The sequence below is a fragment of the Leucoraja erinacea genome, chromosome 1, assembly GCF_028641065.1.
Source record: "Leucoraja erinacea ecotype New England chromosome 1, Leri_hhj_1, whole genome shotgun sequence".
Classification (NCBI taxonomy): Eukaryota; Metazoa; Chordata; class Chondrichthyes; order Rajiformes; family Rajidae; genus Leucoraja; species Leucoraja erinaceus.
In genome coordinates, this window is record NC_073377.1 from 52,673,640 (window position 1) to 52,695,539 (window position 21,900).

General features: G+C 42.6%; 1 protein-coding gene across 3 annotated transcripts in view; it reads right to left on the reverse strand.

Moving 5' to 3' along the window:
- Positions 1-21,900, reverse strand: part of LOC129696663 (cAMP-specific 3',5'-cyclic phosphodiesterase 4D) — a 221,791-nt gene that overhangs the window by 100,019 nt on the left and 99,872 nt on the right. For all 3 annotated transcript variants that reach the window (XM_055634770.1, XM_055634780.1, XM_055634762.1), the window contains exon 2: positions 17,083-17,208. In XM_055634770.1, coding sequence (XP_055490745.1) covers positions 17,083-17,124 — 42 coding nt within the window. In that variant the 5' untranslated portion in view covers positions 17,125-17,208. The remainder of the gene's footprint in view (positions 1-17,082; positions 17,209-21,900) is intronic.

Genomic DNA, 21,900 nt, shown 5'->3' on the forward strand with positions numbered 1-21,900 from the left:
ACGCATGGTGTAATGATTCAGTTTGGGGAAACATATGAGGTCAACAATGAAGAAGTGTAATAAACTCAGGCACGTTAAATGTCAGCTGAATGTAAAGCTACCATTTTAGTTCCATAATCACATTAAAGCTATTTATTAAAACCATGTTGCATTTCAGTAAACATGTATCCAAGTTATTCTAGTTACGATAACCAGTGTTGGTTGGTGCAGCTCAGTTAATACTAAGAAAATTGAGCTAAAGATGATTAAAATCCAACTGACAGAAAAACAGTTCTGGAATGAATTCAGTCAAATGTGGGATGAAGGACAAGCGGCTTTCAATAAGGTTATAAGGTCATAATAATGTACATTTTTAAAATGTCACCCTGTTGTCAGAGGGCTGCATATTACTTTTGCCCGCTGGTCCATGCGTTGATAAATGGCAAATTGTGTAGCGTATAGTATTGTCAATAATCTCTTTTTGTTTTTGAATCAAACAGATCGCGAGTTGTTGTTCATCAAATTCTCAAGTAAGACCATGTTATCCAGTCTACAATGTTGCAATGTACATGGAGGTGGCTGATTAGATCAGCCTGGGCTCGAAATGTTCCTTGTGCCAAATGCCAAAATAGTGCAGGAATATTACTATTGTAAATGACAAAGAGATTAACCACCCTTCCTTGACATTCAAAGCAATACGATTACTACTGGCAGTTCCACTCTGGAGACAGCACAACTAAGTAACATACTTCAAGTATCAAAAAGGGATTGTGAATCGAATTTACCTTGTTTAAATTGCAGTCACATTTTAAAGTTCAGTATCAAGTGAGTGATCCCAAGACTTTGTTAAAGAAAAAGAAAAATTATTCATGTGGCAGGAGCATTGACTTTGACATCATTCACAGGAGGCAACCATTCTAAATTTAAACTGAATGCTGCACTCAATTAAATTGAAAATACATTTTACTCAAAGGCAAACAATGCATTTCAATCACCTATTTCCAAAAAACTCCTACAATTAATAAAATCTGAAAGAATAAGTCTCCAGACTCGAGCAACACAAAATGTTGGAGTAACTCAACTCAATGGGGCAGGCAGTATCCCTGGAGAAATGGGTAGATGATGTTTCAGCTTGGGACCCTTCTTGAGAATGATCCAAAACGTGACTTCCAGGAATGTTGCCTGATCAGCTGAGTTACTCCAGCAATTTGGGTCTTTCCTTGATAGACCAGCACCATCAGTTTCTATATCTGGACTTGAAAGGTTGTTCGGCAATAATCCAAAACGCCCCATTAAAAGTTAATTGATTGAGCAAATTCGAATTATTTTTTGGCATAATGTCATGACTGTCACAATTTCCAATTTAAAAGGGCGCATTAACCTACAAATTTGCATCTCTTTAGTTCAAGGGGCTGTCCCACTGCGGCGACCTAATTTGCGAGTTTAGAAGAGCTTGCGCTCGACTCAAACTCGCAGCATGGTTGACATGTGGTCCTAGGAGGTCCTATGGGAGGTCACTGTAACTCTCCTTCATGCCCGAGGGAAGTTCCCGAATACTTGCGGCCTCAGTTTGGTTGAGGAAAATTGGTCAGCATGGTTCTTTTGAACTCATAGTGCAGTGGAGTGGGGTCACTCTGCAGTCAAGGTAGCCGTAGGCAATCTCCTTTGCTGGCCGGGCATTGGCTCATTGGAGTTTTCAGGAAACCAAGGAAAACCAAACGGTAATGTTAAATGCCCGTTAAACTTTATTAAAAGTTGTCTGGCTTCTTAAAAGTGTCTCCACTCCTTCCCCCCTTCTCTGAAGAACTTGCCGTATACCGTGCTGTCCAAACTCGCCAATTAGGGCCCCGCAGTGGGACAGGCCATTTAGTTTATTATGTGTCTTTCGGATATAGGACAAAACTGATGCACCCGGAGGAAACCTACGCAGTCATAGAGAGAAGGTGCAAACCCCACACAGACAGCACGTGAGGTCAGAATCTAACTCAGGTCCCTGCTGATCAAATGCAGCAGCTCTATCAGCTGTACCTCTGTGCTGCCCCAACCCTTCCCCTCCCCTCATCTGACACACTTTTGTCTCATTTTCATCTCTAGCTTTTGTTACTTACTCAACCTAACTTCCAATCACTGAGGCAGAGTCTCTCAGCCCCCAGGAGAGAGAGAGAGAGGCACACACAAGGTGGATGTGAAATCTCACCTGCCTGTTTCAGTGACAGACCCCCCACCTAACCCCTCGCGGGCCCCCACCCTTCCCCCCCCCCCCCCAACCCCCTGCCCCCCCCCCCCCCCCCCCCCCCCCCCCACCCCCCTCCTCACCTGTATCTAGCTATCACTTGCAAGGCTTTTCCAAGCTTCCCACTCCCACCTTTTCCAGCTTTCTCCCCCTCTACCGCAATTAGTCTGAGGCAAGGTTGTGACCCGAATCATTGCCTGTCCATTCCTTCCACAGATGCTGACTGACCCATTGAGTTTCTCCAGCACTTTGTGTTCTGCTGAAGATTCCAGCATCTGCAGTCTCATGTGTCTCTATTAAAATTGAAGTTATGAATCAAATTGTAAAATCCAATGTAAGCAACTTTTAAGAAAATAAATTCTAAAGGTCGCTGAATTAAATGGAGCATTTGTAAAATAAACATGCAAGTTTAATTAAGTGGTTTATAGAAAGAGTATAATGACTCTAAAAGTACCTAACATTTGGGGAGTTTGCTCATCATAGCATGTAAAAATCTCCAGCGCTCTCCTTTATATTCACTGAATGAGCATTTACACACTGGAAACGTCTCACTTCAATGCTGTGGGAAATGTGGCGTTGAATTTCTTCCTCACACAGAGGTGGTCAGAGCAGAGATTTTTCACTTTTGCTCATCTCCATCTGCCCTCACTCATCATTCCTGGGTCAAAGCCATTTCCATAGAAAGATCCATGTTCCTCCAGCAAGATAGAGTTCAAAGTGGAGAAGCAAGGGAAAGCTGAACAGGGCTGCTGGATTAACAGTCATCAATGCCGATGAAAGATCATCAGCCTGAAATGCTAATTCTCTTTCCACAGGTACTCTCTGAACTGCTGTGTATTTTCTGTTTTTATTGCAGATTTCCAGAACTTGCAGTGTTTTGTTTTAGGATTGCTGAAGACCGACAGAAAACAGGGAAAGATGGCTAAAATTGGACTTTAAATCCCAGAACTTTAATTATATCTTGGATGTGTTACCTTCGAACAACAAGTATTGTAGGAGTAATAATAATATCCTAATATTAAAGGATAATTTGATCAGAACACAAATCCTTTCAGCCTAGCAGTCAATGTTGTACATTCAATAATTTTAACTGAAAGCCAGACAGCAGATATTTGCATTCCTGAAATAGACAGTAGATTTAAATATTTTCAAGTAACAAATTTATTTTTTTCTTTTGCAGCTACAGACAACAAATGCTAAATAATATTCTTGCTAATAATTGATCTGGCATTGCATAGTACTGCTTCTAAAATTATAGGTTGATGTATCCAACTTAAGGAAAACCAGCTTGATAGTTATTATAGATAGACATAAAAAACTGGAGTATCTCAGCGACATAGGCAGCATCATCTGGAGAGAAGAAATGGATGACGTTTCGGGTCGAGACCCTTCTTCATACGTAACTATGATAGTTTTCTTCAAATGTACACTGTTATTTGGTTGCTAAGTCATGCGTCTCAAAAATGCTTTGTTACTAATCTGGTTATTCCTGCACTTATGTATGCACCTGCCGATGCCAGACATGTGCAAATTACAATAAACACACTGGGTTACTTTGAAAATATCTGCTCTGCATCCAATTCTAAAGCACAATACTTTTCAATTAGATGCCTATCCATTGTGGACGCCCAGTCATTGATTGCATTCAAAACTGAAATTGAAAGATTGTGGATATTCCTAGAGGAATCAAGGTTATGGTGATGGGCAGGCAAAACGTGTTGAGGTGAAGATCAGCCATGATTTTATTAAAAGGCAGAGCAGTCTCTGGATTGATTAGTCTACACCTGCTCCCGTTGCATATATGCTTATATTACGGAAATTACAGAAGGAAATAGATGAGGAAGCGTGCACAGGAGGCTGCTTGTGGAAAATGAGCTTGTATTTCAGGATAATGCTTGTCCTTTAAGAGTTTGTGATAAATCTAGATAGGTATTTAGAATCGAATTGTCAGCATGAGTGACAGCATCAGTTTGTAGCATCATTACAAGTGTCACCAAAGTGTACAAATTTTGACAGGTCTGCTGACTCGGTTAATTCAAGGACAGTGACGCAACATTCATCTGAAAGTGGTGGTGCGATGCAAAAAAAATTAACTCTTTCTGATATGAAAGAATAGCCATTCAGTGAGCAGGATTGAAGATTCACAATTAAAGGGCTTGTCCCACTTGGACGACCTAATCCACGAGTTTAGAAGACCTTAGATGAGTTGAAAAAAAATGTCAAGGGCGTGTTGACTCGCCGAAGTAAAAGATCTCCCGCGACCTCCTACGACTATGTCTACAGCCTCCTACGACCTTCTACGACCCCCCCCCCGACCTCAGTCTTCCACATTTAAGACCAACTACGACTAGCTACGAGTGGAAAATGATCACATGATAAAATTATGTCATGTTTGCATTTTTTTCTCAGGCCAGTTACTGACCCACGACTACAATCACGACCTACTACGACCTACCTACAAGTAAAAATAATCAATTTTTTCCATGCCGGTCTTTTTTTTTTTACTCATGGACATTTTTTATCAGGCTGGGAAAAAAGCCGCGACTTGAGGCGGAGAGTTATGCGGAGAGTTACGAAGATCTCCTTCGAACTCGTGGCGACTATGCTGTGAGTACGAGTCAATGTCAAACTAGGAAGAGGTCGCCAATTAGGTCGTGAAAGTGGGACAGGGGCTTAAAATTACTCTTTTGCTGGTGAATAAATTGGTTCCCTGATGGAAGCAGGACTCAAGTAGACAATACGCTGCAGTTAGAAACGTGAGATGAATAGATAATGGGAAATTGCAAAGAAGTATCACATCGATTCCAGTTTCCAAGCATGGCTGCTATGACCTTTTGAGTTCAGTAAAAAAAATAATTCATATTGCAAAAATAGTGTTCAGAAAACTTTACAACATTCGGGTTGAATTTAATTTATCGTGATTTTTTTTTAATTAGATGCCTAAGAATGCCACAGACCAAAGGAGTTCCTGATTTTGAGGAATATTATTCTGAAAAGCATCCTATTGGCACATAACAAGTTATAATTGAGCAAAGGCAGGGGAAATTGCAGGAGAGACCAATTATTTCACCTGCTCCTTCCTCAGTCGCAGTGCGTGGATGGAATGGCCAATGATAGTTCAATCTTTGCAGAGACAAAGAAGATAATGACCAAAGTTTTAAATATTCATACACATCTGTCTCATTAACTGTACAAGGTACAAAGGAAATAATTTATTTTGCTGACCCATAAAAATAACATTGATAACCTGCATTTTGCTTAGAGCTCAAATTATCTTTTACTCTTACCTTTCTGCAGTTTCATCCAGTTTCCAACATCTGGACTTTGTGGTTTGGACAGAGTGGGTGAATGGCTTATCACAGGACATTAAGTATAATTGTCCTCACGATTTACTTGACAACTTGCTTCTGGCAGGTTAATTGAATGTTACTGAAGCACTCCCCGCTTTCCTACAGGACTCTTTCTCTCAAGGGCAATTAGGGGTAGCAATTACATTTTAATGATACTATTACACTTTCTATGATACAATTTTCTGTTCTAGATTACTAACATGTCACCTTGCCATCCTCAGACATGATCACAATAGGAAGGTACCTCATGGGGCAAACACCGGGAATTGTATGTCAGCACCTGCTCTCCATAAGCCCAGGTGATTCCCAAAAGCTGGGCTTAAATTGCTCAATCAAGTTGCAACCAGCTGCACACGGATTTTAAAAGAACAAATATAACAAAGTGTCCTCATTAACAATACTGCTCACCATCCACATAAGTTAATGCTGCAAGCTGTTTACATTGTATTAAATGTTCTACATTTAAGTTGTGCATTTTAATAATACAGTAATACCAATATCACGACAAAATGGTGCATCACCCTCTGCTTTTCTGTGATCAATCCTGTACTATTGAGTGATACAGGCATTTCAAAGTTCTCATCATATCTTGATGTGAAGTTGAATGTTTGGATAAACTGCTACAATTAAGTCTGGGTTAAACTTTCCTCCTTTTGAAAACTACCTTGGTGTACTCTTAAATTCACCCATTAAAATCCTAAACTTCCATGCGTTAGCTGGTAATCAAACTTCCTACTGTTTACTGTGATTTTTTTATCACAGTTTATGCCGTCATTTCCCAGTGATCACGTTTCTAAATTAACTGTGCTTTGCCAACTGGCACACACCACAATGTAAATACAAGCTCAAGTGTCAAGAGTGTTTTATTGTCATATGCCCCGAAACGGAACAATGAGATTCTTACATGCAACAGCACAATAGATGTGTAAACATTCTACTCGTTAGAGTGGAAAAAAATTCTAATGTCTCATTCCCAGCTTCATATGTGTCTTGATCCGTGTACAATTTCTGAGTGATTCCAGACCAGATTTTGTTTCAACATGTTAAACTTGTTACATTTGAAGAATTGTATTCAGTTCCAGTTGCCCCACTAAAGAAAGGATGTGGAGGCTTTGGAGAGGGTGCTGAAGCAGTTTACCAGAGTGCTACCTTGATTAGCTAGTATTAGCTACAAGGAGAGGTTGGACAGATTTGGATTGTTTTTTCGGGAATGCCGGAGGTTGAGTAGAGATTTGATAGAAGTATATAACGTTATGAGAGGCATAGACAGGGTAGACAGTCAGAATCCTTTTCCCAGGCTGAAAGTATCAAGGACTAGAGGGCAAAGCCGACGGCCATCGGTTTCCACTTCGGAGTCACTGGCAGCGCCGGTCTGCACATCTAGATCTGATTTGGCTCCTAGAGGGACCAGCTTGACAACCCCGAGTTGGGCAAAGCCAAAGCTAAGTCTGTGAGACAAGTCCTGTCGGACAATTCGGGACAACAGGATTCTGTCCCCACATCTATGGCAGATGTGATTGATTGTTTGTCTCAATTGGAACATCTGACGGATCAGAAGATGGCACAATATATGCTCCATGTTACGGAGGCATGCACAGGCAGTTCGAGCCATATGCCTGTGGCAACACCTGGTTCAGGGTTGCAATATTCCTCCCACTCGGATGAGGGGAGTGTCGGAGATCAGTATGGAGCTGACTCCGAATATGAGGATGTGCCTGAGACCCATGCTTTAATGCATGATATGCGGGAGTCGCATAAGGAAGAGCAGTTGCTCTTGCCTCTAAATTTGCTGTTCCCTCTGGGACGGGCAAGCCACTACAAAAGGAGTTGGCCAGCAACATCAGCTACCTAACATCACACCAGCTGAAGGAAGATGTTTTGCTGGAAACGGCTGGGAGATATCCCAGTCCGGGAAATTGCAAAACTTTGGATGTTCCCATAGTCAATGCTACCATTTGGGAAAATATCAGGAGCAGAACAAGGTCCAGAGAGATGAAATTACAGCGGATCCTGAGACTATTGTCAGCAGGTATTACGGCCTTTGCTAGGTCAGTGGATGGGGTTCAGCTGTCGGAAGCACAGCAGCATGCGATGGCACTGTTGTGCAATACTCATTTCGAGATTAACTACTTCCGTAAAGATGGCATTAAGCCAGAATTAAACCCCAAGTTTGCAGTAATGGCAGACATGACCTGCCCAGTGAGTCCTGCTGAGGTTCCATAGGAACAGCTGGTCAAAGGAGCAGCCTGTCTAACCAGGCTGGGAATAACTGGTAGCGTTGGCTGCACAATAAAGCTCCAGCAAGGCCTGTAGATCGAAGAAGTATTCTGTCCCATTCGGCTCAGGCATGCTGGCAGACATGCCTTGCACAGCAATATCATTTTTGAGCTCTGGAAATGAGCTGTTGGCAAGCATGGGGCTGAAGATGTCAGACAGGGTCTGCAAATGGAATTTTGCTGAAGCTCCAACAAGCAGGTCGACCTGGGTTCAGAAACGCTGGCAGGTAAGGTCTCTTTATTAACCTCTGTAATACTCCAAAATGGAGCAGTCTGGTGGCCCAGGTTTGGATTTACTGGCAGCATGAGCTGTCTAGTATCTTTTCACTGTCTCTGGGAAAGATCAGGTTGATGCAGAGACATTGGCAGGGTGCCTTGCATAGTAACCTCTATAAGTTCCAAGTAGGAACAGCTTGGTTACACTGGTTCTGGGTAGACTATCTTGGAATTGCCGGCCATATGGAACATATTGACTAGGAAAGCACTGCCTCAACATCTGGGATTGAGATTATCAGGCTGCTCAGTAGAGTGAAGTAGTTGAAGTCTCCCTCAACACATGATTAAATTTCTGCTCAGTGGAGTTGCCAGTTCGTTGAAAACATCATTGCCATCCTCTCTGGGATAGGTAGCTACTAGCAGGAAGCCAGTCTGGCATATAATATTTTATCTGACCTGCAGGTTCATCTTGTGAATCAAAAAGGTATAAATAATAATCTGTAGGCTCTCAATACCAGCATTCCTCATTGAGTGGCTGGTCGAAGAGATTGTGTTTCGCACACGAGCGACTCAGACATGTGGTTTCAGTCAGAGGACTGCGAAGCAATTCCTGGTCCAGGCTTGCATTAGGCTAATTTCCACTCTGAGGAAGAATGCTGAGGGTTCGTGGTGACTCTAATAGTCAAGAGTTGACAGGGAACTCGTATTCCCACATCAAGTGGATACGGTGTTTCAGCTATAGTCATAAGGTTCTGATTATGTGTTATCAGCGAATTGAATAACTAGATAATGCATCTTTCGTGGCAAGAGAAGCCAAAGATTTCCGTCCGTATGGTCAATAGAGAAACGGTGGTTCCAAGTGAAATCAATGACATCTCACAGAGGATGAGTAGTCTGCCCAAGAACAAAAGGGGTATATTTCTGATATTTCTAAAGATTGTAGGAACATGGAGCATGCCAAATCGGGTTAGGATTTGACTAATCTGATCATGTGTTTGGTTACCCAGTTTGAAATGAATGATTAGCTTTCAGCAATTTAGCTGATTCAGAGAATTGATCTTGAAGATGCATAATTTTCCATATCTATATACGAGAGGCATAGATATATTTGGTGTTTGATAACAAAGCCAGTGGTGGAATCTAATGCTGCCCTATTCAGATCAAAGGGCATTGTGTCATCAAGTTTTAGATGACATGCAAAATGTGCAGCTGATAAGACTTAGGGGTTTAACAGTAGATGCCTCTTATGATATTAAGGATGAGGCAAAATGAAACTTAAGTGTGCCAACTTTGCTTATTCATTCAGGCCATGGTAAGGCGGTTAAAGAAGCTCCTATTTACTTGTAGTCACGAGTGATGGCTGGTGCAGCCTTTTTCTCGGGCAGCTAGCTCTCCACAATTGTATGGGAAGTTTGTGAACAAGATATGTGAGTTAATTTTAAATGGAAGTAACAGAGGTTTGTGTTGCTTTCAGTTTGGGCTTAGAGAAGCGTTTATGTAATAGCACAATTGACACTGCTTGTGCTGTTTTGTCATTCTTTATAATTCCATAAGTGGGACAATAAATAATGGCTATTCACCCGCTGTTCACTAACGTTATTCAAGGGGTTTATTATATGACTGCTCTAAAAGCGTACAGTCATCATAGTGTGCAATGTATATCAGTAAACTATTATGCAGATATTCATCTACTGTATTCCTAATGGGAGCAGTATCTTTAAGTTGATTATGCTTTTAGCAACTGATTTCAGCACAAAGAACACAGTCTTTACTCAATCTCTGACAGTGTCTGGGTCGTAACTGACATTAGGGTAGCTTGTCATGGGAATGGCTCATAAAGCAAAACGGGCGTACATTTGGAGTTGACAGCCTACCCACCAGATCGGAGATTGGGGTTTTTATTATGTATACAGGTACACTGAGCTTGCTAGTACCTATGAGATGAAAGATAGTTTCTTCATTGTATTTAATAGTCTCTCAAGAGATTGCACTCTTTAGCAGTCAAGAGAATGGATATTTTCCTTTCATCATGCAGCAAGAGGCATACATAGTGCGTGTTCAGAAGTTGTAAAATTTGGTTGAATATGTCTGGATATTTGTAGATAGAATTCTGAACAGTGTTGTATGAGTTATTGTCTAACTCAAAGCCAATTGGGACTATGGTCCGATTAAGAGCAATGGCCATGTATGCAAGTTAGCATCATGGTTAATAACCCATGTTTTCTGCCATTTATAGTTTCATCTGTTTGTGTTTCACACACAGAATTGGGTTACTGCATGAAACCACAGAGCTTTGAAGTCTTCGCGTAGTTACTCACATGACTTCGAAATAAAATAGAAGGATTAAACGAGAACTTACCGTTTGAAGTTTGATCTTTATTTTATGAGAAGGTGAAGTGAGGGAATACGTGCCCTCCGCTCCCAACCCTGATTCTCATAAAAGATCATCCGGTAACTCTAGTCTCGTTAGTCTTTTTATAGTTTAAGTTCTGCAACTGGTCTGTGGTTTCATACAGTTGCTCTGAAGATTGATGCGCATGCGGGTTGGTGGGCTCTTCACGTATTCCCTCACTTCAAACCAACCACCACCAACAGCCATTTGCTGTGCTTCACTTCAAACAACCACCACCAACAGCCATTTGCTGTGCTTCACTTCAAACCAACCACCACCAACAGCCATTTGCAGTGCTTCACTGCAAACCAACCACCACCAACAGCCATTTGCTGTGCTTCACTTCAAACCAACCACATTTTCATTTTCAAACCACATAAGGGCACTCAAGGTCAGTAAAACCACATTCACATTTTAGTAGACATGTATTCAGTGTTATTCATAGCACAGTCTGAGAGACGTGACCCTCTTGCTACCCCATCTTGCAGAGACTGTCTGAGGCACACAACACTTCCGGGTTTTGTAGCCCCTCCGGAAGTGGTGTGGCCTTCAGGAGAGAGAATTTCAACATTTTTTAAACGCTAATAACTCTTTTATTTTTCATCGATGGGAAAAATCTGCTTGTCCTGCTCAGCGGAGGGGGACTCTGAGTAAGATGGCCAAAAATCACAGCCGTAAGTGGCAACGTTTTTTCTAAAATCAATATACAGAACAGGAAGTGGTCAAGATCAGACATTTAGTAATATAGATAAACAATTTTATTCCCAATTCAAATGCAAGACATGGGCCGCAATCCACTCATGCACTGCTAGACTGGACATGAATTTATCTGGGCCTTCATCTCAGTCCATTTGTGCTCCACCCCAGGATTCAATAATGCTGACAGCACAAGGGCAGGAGCACAGGTACTCATGTAGCCAATCTTCAGCTCATTCCTGACTTCCAGATGGCAATGCATAGTTGCAGAGATCAGGAATGAATGGCCCAAATGCTTCCCTGGGTAACAACTGGCTAACGATGAGTACTTCCCAGTCCAGTATTTTTAATTTGGAATTCTGGACCACTCATCCAGAGACACAAGTTCAATTCCCACCATTTCCCAATATGAAGGTGCCTAGTGGGACCAGCAATATGTCAGCACCTTCCATCTGCTCTCCATAAATCCAGGTAGTTCTCAAAAGCAGGAAAGTGTAGCCTGGACTTAATTATTTATGAAGTAGTAGTTTATCCATGTACTCAACCTCACGTAAGGATATGATGAAGATTTTGGCGTGCCTCTCTCACTAATAGTACAGGACTGATCGCAGCCCGGTCATTGCTTCTTCTCCCCACTCCAGTCAGGCAGAAGGTATTGAAGCTTGAAACTGCACTACCACGTGACTTAGGAACAACCTCCTCCCTCTGTCATTAGGTTTCGGACTCTAAAATGTGTAACATTTAGTAAAACAAAGAAGCAAAAGAAATTCAAATAAAAATGCCAAGCTCATACCATTCTATTCCTTTAAGATGAAACATTTTGAAATAACAGATCATGCCTGACTTTATGAGGCAGCTTGCTCTGGATTTACACCCAACATTTTTAGCAATTGGCTGCAGAACCATTTGGCATATATTTAACATATATATATGTTATATGTTGCATCCTCCAATCAGAGTTTACCAAATGAGAAGAGGGAGGCATTAATAATTACTGCCCATTCTACTCTTTGGAAAGGCCATAATTTCTGAATGACCTTGGTCTCAGGCAGACAGAAATCCATTCCATTGTGTCTCTTCAGGCTACATAATTTATTTATTTTCCACTCCTTTGCTTATTGATTTATTTATTTCAGCTCAAAATAATCTCTTTTCAAGCTCAAATTATTTTAATCTTTGTTTTACCACTCTATTATTTATCTCATATCCATCTTCTAACTATTTATTTATTTCTAGTTCCTTTCTTTGGATGTTTCCATGATATACAGTAGTTATTTCATTCCGTCCTCCACCAACTTATTATTGGCAGGTTATTTGTAACACTCAAAGGCTGGCAAGATCTGTCCTACTGAACACATATTGGGTTTTATGATTCCATTTAGATGCTCTGATATCCAATCTTTAACAATGGCTTTTATAAATGTAACCTCTATGGATATTACATACTTTCTTCGTGGCATTTATAATCTTTCTGGCATGCTGCAATTTTCTACCATTAGAACTATCTTATCTCAAGAATATGAAAGAAAACTGGCAGGGAACATAAAAACTGACTGCAAAAGTTTTTATAGATATGTGAAAAGAAAGAGATTAGTTAAAACAAATGTAGGTCCCTTGCAGTCAGAAACAGGTGAGTTGATCATGGGGAACAAGGATATGGCGGACCAATTGAATAACTACTTTGGTTCCGTCTTCACTAAGGAAGACATAAATAATTTGCCGGAAATAGCAGGGGACCGCGGGTCAAAGGAGTTGGAGGAATTGAGTGAAATCCAGGTTAGCCGGGAAGTGGTGTTGGGTAAATTGAATGGATTAAAGGCAGATAAATCCCCAGGGCCAGATAGGCTGCATCCCAGAGTACTTAAGGAAGTAGCTCCAGAAATAGTGGATGCATTAGTAATAATCTTTCAAAACTCTTTAGATTCTGGAGTAGTTCCTGAAGATTGGCGGGTAGCAAACGTAACCCCACTTTTTAAGAAGGGAGGGAGAGAGAAAATGGGGAATTACAGACCAGTTAGTCTAACATCGGTAGTGGGGAAACTGCTAGAGTCAGTTATTAAAGATGGGATAGCAGCACATTTGGAAAGTGGTGAAATCATTGGACAAAGTCAGCATGGATTTACGAAAGGTAAATCATGTCTGTCGAATCTTATAGAATTTTTCGAGGATGTAACTAGTAGCGTGGATAGGGGAGAACCAGTGGATGTGGTGTATCTGGACTTCCAGAAGGCTTTCGACAAGGTCCCACATAAGAGATTAGTATACAAACTTAAAGCACAAGGCATTGGGGGTTCAATATTGATGTGGATAGAGAACTGGCTGGCAAACAGGAAGCAAAGAGTAGGAGTAAACGGGTCCTTTTCACAATGGCAGGCAGTGACTAGTGGGGTACCCCAAGGCTCAGTACTGGGACCCCAGCTATTTACAATATATATTAATGATCTGGATGAGGGAATTGAAGGCAATATCTCCAAGTTTGCGGATGACACTAAGCTGGGGGGCAGTGTTAGCAGTGAGGAGGATGCTAGGAGACTGCAGGGTGACTTGGATAGGCTGGGTGAGTGGGCAAATGTTTGGCAGATGCAGTATAATGTGGATAAATGTGAGGTTATCCATTTTGGTGGCAAAAACAGGAAAGCAGACTATTATCTAAATGGTGGCCGATTGGGAAAGGGGGAGATGCAGCGAGACCTGGGTGTCATGGTACACCAGACATTGAAGGTAGGCATGCAGGTGCAGCAGGCAGTAAAGAAAGCGAATGGTATGTTAGCTTTCATTGCAAAAGGATTTGAGTATAGGAGCAGAGAGGTTCTACTGCAGTTGTACAGGGTCTTGGTGAGACCACACCTGGAGTATTGCGTACAGTTTTGGTCTCCAAATCTGAGGAAGGACATTATTGCCATAGAGGGAGTGCAGAGACAGTTCACCAGACTGATTCCTGGGATGTCAGGACTGTCTTATGAAGAAAGACTGGATAGACTTGGTTTATACTCTCTAGAATTTAGAAGATTGAGAGGGGATCTTATAGAAACTTACAAAATTCTTAAGGGGTTGGACAGGCTAGATGCAGGTAGATTGTTCCCGATGTTGGGGAAGTCCAGGACAAGGGGTCACAGCTTAAGGATAAAGGGGAAATCCTTTAAAACCGAGATGAGAAGAACTTTTTTCACACAGAGAGTGGTGAATCTCTCGAACTCTCTGCCACAGAGGGTAGTTGAGGCCAGTTCATTGGCTATATTTAAGAGGGAGTTAGATGTGGCCCTTGTGGCTAAGGGGATCAGGGGGTATGGAGAGAAAGCAGGTACGGGATACTGAGTTGGATGATCAGCCATGATCATATTGAATGGCGGTGCAGGCTCGAAGGGCCGAATGGCCTACTCCTGCACCTAATTTCTATATTTCTATGTTTCTATGTTTCTATCCTTGAAGTCCCTTCGCATGTTTACTTATTTGTCATACCCTCACTCAGAATCACCCTACATCCAAAGCTCTTGTTTCCATTTGCACAGCAATCTCTTAATGCAATATTCAACTACCAAATTTTAATTGCCATTCTGATTAAATATTTACAGTGCAGAAAAATAGCTTTTTGGTTTGGGATCTTATAGAAACATATACAATTATAAAAGGACTGGACAAGCAAGATGCAGGAAAAATGTTCCCAATGTTGGGCGAGTCCAGAACCAGGGGCCACAGTCTTAGAATAAAGGGGAGGCCATTTAAGACTGAGGTGAGAAAAAACTTTTTCACTCAGAGAGTTGTGGAATTCCCTGCCACAGAGGGCAGTGGAGGCCAAATCACTGGATGGATTTAAGAGAGAGTTAGATAGAGCTCTAGGGGCTAGTGGAATCAAAGGATATGGGGAGAAGGCAGGCACGGGTTATTGATTGGGGATGATCAGCCATGATCATAATGAATGGCGGTGCTGGCTCAAAGGGCCAAATGGCCTCCTCCTGCACCTATTTTCTATGTTTCTATGTAAAGCCATTTTAATTTAGTATAATTTTTTCACAGCTTTAAAGCTATATTTTATTTCTTTCTAAATTGTTTCAAGGTAGAAGTAAGTGTTTTAAGTGCAAAACATTTGCTTTAGATGGGCACATTTTGGTTCATTGAATTCAGAATTATTTCGTTAGAGGAACTCCACTATCCTTGAATTCCCCAGCCATATTTAAACCCATCTTCACTGTAGCAATATTTCTCAAGCACTTAAAACACAAAACATTTGGACTGGATTTTAATAACCTCTAAACTGACATCAAAAATTGATCCCATTGTGAAAACTAGCATTTAAGGTCTCATTCCACCGAGAGTATTGCGTACAGTTTTGGTCTCCTAATCTGAGGAAAGACATTCTTGCCATAGAGGGAGTACAGAGAAGGTTCACCAGACTGATTCCTGGGATGTCAGGACTTTCATATGAAGAAAGACTGGATAGACTCGGTTTGTACTCGCTAGAATTTAGAAGATTGAGGGGGGATCTTATAGAAACTTACAAAATTCTTAAGGGATTGGGCAGGCTAGATGCAGGAAGAATGTTCCCGATGTTGGGGAAGTCCAGAACAAGGGGTCACAGTTTAAGGATAAAGGGGAAATCTTTTAGGACCGAGATGAGGAAAACTTTTTTCACACAGAGTGGTGAATCTCCGGAATTCTCTCCCGCAGAAGGTAGTTGAGGCCAGTTCATTGGCTATATTTAAGAGGGAGTTAGATGTGGCCCTTGTGGCTAAAGGGATCAGGGGGTATGGAGAGAAGGCAGGTACAGGATACGGAGTTGGATGATCAGCCATGATCATATTGAATGGTGGTGCAGGCTCGAAGGGCCGAATGGTCTACTCCTGCACCTATTTTCTATGTTTCTATGTTTCTATTCATCTACCAGTTGGAGATTTGATATTCCGGTTACACGGTCAAACCCAGAAAAATTGCTCAATGTGTTGGTTTTTTTATACATAATTTCATGAATAGTTTCCTGGTAACTCCAGCAATTTATTTTCTGTCTAACGAATAGAGGTTTATCATCCAGTCAATTTCTGGTAAATCGAATTCTCCATCCAGTATCCCTTATCAGATGGCATTTAAATTTTTGCCCACAGTTCTTGATTATGGTTTACACCTTGGCTTGTACACAAAGGTAGTTTACTTGTACAACCATCTAATGATTCTCCCAATGCAATTCTGTTTCTTTCTATCATGTTTTATATCCTTATTTGTGCCTCACTGCTGCAGTTAATTTCTTTTGCCCTATCAGTTCCTTTTTTCCCTGAAGAAAACTATTTCTTAAACAACGTGTGTCCTTCCAGTTCTGTATTTCACTGATTGGAATCATTCCACATAGCCACCATTGTTCTTGGCAAGCGTCTGACAATTATGTCGGCTAGGATCCAATGCATCTGACCTTCCCTACAAGCTTTATTTTTAGCATCAATTTTCACATATACTGTAACGTATTACATTGTTAATACAGAGTATACCTATAATGTTTAGCAAATGCAGTGGTACATCATAGAGGTCAGACAAGTTTGGCTAACGCTGCACATCCCAAGGATACCTTACATTAAAATGGACACATAAAGCAGAATTATTAGTTTTGTATTTGTGATTATTTCATATTAGTAGGGCAATAGAGCTCCCTGCAACATGGACAAAACACAAAACAAAGAACAGATAGCTGTACACAAATATATCCTGTGTGGAATACAATACTCATGGATGTTGTGCACATTAAATCCACTTCATTCCATTCTTAAATTGAATTCTGCCTGAGCAATTCCCACTTCCTAATCTATGACATCTATTATTTTCTAATACTCTTTGTAAAGCCATTTTCTTAAAGTGTGTTTTGATATTTAATTAAAATTTATGGTTTTCCATTTTACTTTGTTTAAATTTTTATACAAGATTCCGACTGAGTAGAATGCTAAAACATGTCTTACTTACCCGCTCACTGTTGGCAGCAACAATGCTATCTGCTCTTTTCATGATGAAATCTCAGCTATTCTGTTTTCTTCAGACCTGCTGATTTCCAAGATTTCAGTCACAAATTAAATCCACTTTGATCCTTTGCTGAAAATAAAATTATTTATTTAAAAATTACTTAATTTAAAATAACATAAATCAGATGTGCAGAATTATTAAATTCAAATCATGATATCAAATAAAAAGCTTTAATAGATGTTATTCATAGTTGAAGTCTGAAGGGCCTGTCCCACTTGGGCGTTATTTGCGCTTCATTTACGCGACATCATTTACGCGTCATGACGCATGACGTGCACGGCACGCGCATGGCGTGTGATGAGACGTGGTGGCGTAGGCAGTGACGCGCAGTAACACAAGGCACCCCAGGATTTTGGGATTCTCAAAATCCGCGCGTGCCACCTGCATGATGCACAAATGACACCCAAGTGGGACAGGCCCGTGAATAAAACATTTTGACTCCAAGGATTAGAAAACCAATGAACATTTATGATTTGTAAAACTAATTGTCCTTAATATTTATGATATAAATTGTAAACACTGCTGATGAATTCAGCCTGTAGGGATCATGGAAAAAGTGCAAGTATGCCACAGATCTTCAGAATAAACTGTTAGGCCAACCATTCTTTTAAATACAAGCTGTAATGTCAATGAACCGGAAAATAAATGATGCAAGCAGAGTTTTTTTTCAAACATAGTTTTACACAGAAACTGTTCATTGGTTTACAAAATTACAAATGTTTGCAGATAAATATGAGAACAATTCTTAAATCTGTGCATAGTTTTGTAGGTCAATCTCTTCTTCTTGCGTATGGCGTGCACAGCCTAAAGTTGTAGAACAACTTGTTCTATGCCGGGTTGATTGTGCATGCCGGGTTGATTGCATTTGTCGAAACAGGGCGGGCCACGTGAAGGTTGCAATCTTCCACCCCGTAGGTCAATATAGATTTGGGGAAAGAAAAGCTTTTTTCTTAGTTTAAAAATAATCTGAATTCCTGTATCTGCAGCCCCTTATGTATTTTTACAATACAATATACAATATACAATACAATATTTATTCATTGTCATTTGAACCTCAGTGAGGCTCAAACAAAACTCTGTTTCTACAGCCATACAAACAAAACAATTTCTACAAGACACACAAACAATTCATTTCACACAAACATCCATCACAGTGAATCTCCTCCACACTGTGATGGAAGGCAAAGTATTTTCTCTCCCCTGTGTACCATTTTCCTCCCAACGTTAAAACCCCAGGCGGGCGAAGGTAAGTCCCACGGCCGTTAATGCCGCGCCGGGCGATGTACGGCCCCGCTCCAGGTCTTAATGTCTCAATGTTTAAGAGGGAACTGCAGATGCTGGAGAATCGAAGGTTACACAAAAAAGCTGGAGAAACTCAGCGGGTGCAGCAGCATCTATGGAGCGAAGGAAATAGGCAACGTTTAGGGCCGAAACCCTTCTTCAGACTGATCGGGGGCGGGGGTGGGCGGGGACAAGAAAGGGAAAAGGAGGAGGAGCCCGAAGGCTGGGGGGTGGGAGGAGACAGCAGGGGGGCTGAGGAAGGGGAGGAGACAGCAAGGACTAACAAAATTGGGAGAATTCGATGTTCATGCCCCCGGGATGCAGACTCCCCAAACGGAATATGAGGTGCTGTTCCTCCAATTTCCAGTGCTGCTCGCTGTGGCCATGGAGGAGACCCAGGACAGAGAGGTCGGAGACGGAGTGGGAGGGGGAGTTGAAGTGCTGAGCCACCGGGAGGTCAGCTTGGTTATTGCGGACAATTTTCACATACAAAAAGTAATCCTCCGTCAGTTTCGCCACCTCCAATGTGACCCCACCACTCGCCACATCTTCCCATCTCCCCCCATATCTGCCTTCCGCAAAGACCGCTCCCTCCATAACTCCCTTGTCAATTCTTCCCTTCCCTCTCGTACCACCCCCTCCCCGGGCACTTTCCCTTGCAACCGCAAGAGATGCAACACTTGTCCCTTTACCTCCCCCCTCGACTCCGTTCAAGGACCCAAGCAATCGTTCCAGGTGCGACAGAGGTTTACCTGCATCTCTTCCAACCTCATCTATTGCGTCCGCTGCACTAGATGTCAGCAGATCTATATCGGTGAGACCAAGCGGAGGTTGGGCGATCGTTTCGCCGAACACCTCCGCTCGGTCCGCAATAACCAAGCTGACCTCCCGGTGGCTCAGCACTTCAACTCCCCCTCCCACTCCGTCTCCGACCTCTCTGTCCTGGGTCTCCTCCATGGCCACAGCGAGCAGCACCGGAAATTGGAGGAACAGCACCTCATATTCCGTTTGGGGAGTCTGCACCCCGGGGGCATGAACATCGAATTCTCCCAATTTTGTTAGTCCTTGCTGTCTCCTCCCCTTCCTCAGCCCCCCTGCTGTCTCCTCCCATCCCCCAGCCTTCGGGCTCCTCCTCCTTTTCCCTTTCTTGTCCCCGACCACCCCCGCCCCCGATCAGTCTGAAGAAGGGTTTCGGCCCGAAACGTTGCCTATTTCCTTCGCTCCATAGATGCTGCTGCACCCGCTGAGTTTCTCCAGCTTTTTTTTGTGTAACCTTAATGTCTCAATGTTGGAGCCCCCCCCCCCCCCCAGTGGGTGTTGCCATGTCCCGCGACCGTTAAAGCCGCGCCAGGCAATATAAGGCCCCGCTCCGGGTCGTTCCAACCCCGCAACATGGGCGGCAGAAGTTGCGTTGCGGGAGCTCCAAAAACGGTCTCCCACCAGGCACCCGCGAGCTCCCGATGTTCCAGTCCACCAGGTCTGCGGCTGGAGCCTCCGAGCTCGGGAGCCGTGCCGCTGCAGCGAGCCACCACCGCTCCCCACACTCCGAGGCCGACCAGCCCCATGATGATGAGTAGTCCACAGGCTCCGCGACTGGAGCCCCCAGGTCATTCCGGTTGGAAGCCACTCCATGGTACTAGGCCCCAATGACAACAGGAGACCCGACAGGAAAAAGGTTGGGTCTCCCGTGCAGGGAAGAGATATTTAAAGTTCCCCCACCCCCCGTCCCCCACACATACACAGCCAAAAAACATACACGCTGCCAACCGTAAAACCATTCTTCATTATTCCCCATTATATTGTTTGTCTTTCTTTGCAAAGGAAGGTAATTAAAAGAGCAATCGGGATAGGAGATTCACAGGTTAGCGGATAGACAGACAATCCTGTGGCTGTAAACATGCGTACAGGATGGGATGTTACCACAGTCAAGAATTTCACCAAACAATTGCAGAATAATTTGAAGCGGGAGTATAAATAAACATAATTTATGGTCCATATTGGTTGTTACAACATAAGCAGAAATAGGGATGAGGTTCTGCAGGCAGGAAAGAGATTACAGAGCATAGCATCACTGGTGAGGGCATGTTTGGAGTACGGTGGTCAGTTTTGGTCACTCTGCTATGAGGAAGGATGTCATTACGCTGGAAAGGTGCAAAAAAGATTTACGAGGATGTTGCTGGGACTCGAACACCCGAGCTGTAAGTTGTGGTGTGGGAGGCTAGGACTTTATTCTTTGGAGAACAGAACAAAAGTTTAATATGAGAGGAGCAAGATTCAATAGGACTTTGAGGGGCAGCTTTTTCACTCAGAGTGTAGTGAGTATATGGAACAAGCTGCCAGAGGAGGTAGTTGAGGCAGGTACTATAACAGCACTTAAAAGACACTTGGACATGGATAAGAAAGGTTCAGAAGGATATAGGCAACATGGATGAGGCATCTTGGTCGGCATGGATGAGTTGGGCCAAAGGGACTGTTTCCATGCTGTATGAGACAACAACCTTTCTCTCAACGTCAGCAAGACTAAGGTGATCCACATCAGGAAGCGAAGCGGCACACATATCCCAGTTTGCATTGATGGTGCCGAAGATGATCGAAAACTTCAAACTCCTCGGAGTCAATATCACCAACACCTTCTCCTGGACCACCCATATTGAAGCAAAGCCCAAGAGGACACACCAATGCCTCTACTTCCTGGTCATTGGTCGTTCTCCTCCGCCGGGATCAGAGTCTCCACTTTCCGTTTGGTGACATCGGCAACATCTCCGACTCCGCGCCGCGCCGGGCTGCTACCGGCGCCTCCGAAAATTGTGTCCAGTTGGAGACCTCCGCCTGCCATCTTCAGCTCCAGTTAAGACGCAATGGCGCAGGAAGGGGTGGACTGTCCTGGGAAGTGACAAGAGAAAAGACCAATCCACGCTGCGCTGACTGGCAGGAGAGGAGATCGATCTGCGCATGCGTGGTTTTTACGATATTTAAACCTTGCTGACATACATTACACCACCTATTGGAAAAAACCTTAGTGCACTCACAGCACAGGAGAACGGTGAGTAAGCTGGCAAAAAATCGTAGCGCTATCGCAAACTGTTTTTGTGCAAATAGAAAGTCCACGCAAAGCGGAAAATAACAAGATCAGAGTTTTAGTTATGTATAGATAGATAGATAGATTTCAGTTTTAGACCATTCATGATGTTGTTTTATCTGAAGACTAATAAAGCAGTACCAGCAATTGCTTTGCAATGAAAGAGGGATTTCTAGACTACAATGCAACAGGAATAAGATGACTATATCGTTTTGGGACCATTGATTAGTTGACAGCAAGGTTGGTATTTTCAGATTTCGATCATTAAACTCAGAAAACAAACATACTGTGGTGCTATGCTCAGCGTTGGAGACTTTTCCATGACAATAATTTTGATATTCTGAGGATAGTTTCCTGTCACAGCACAAACAGCAGCAATCTGTGAGACAAAGCCATAACAA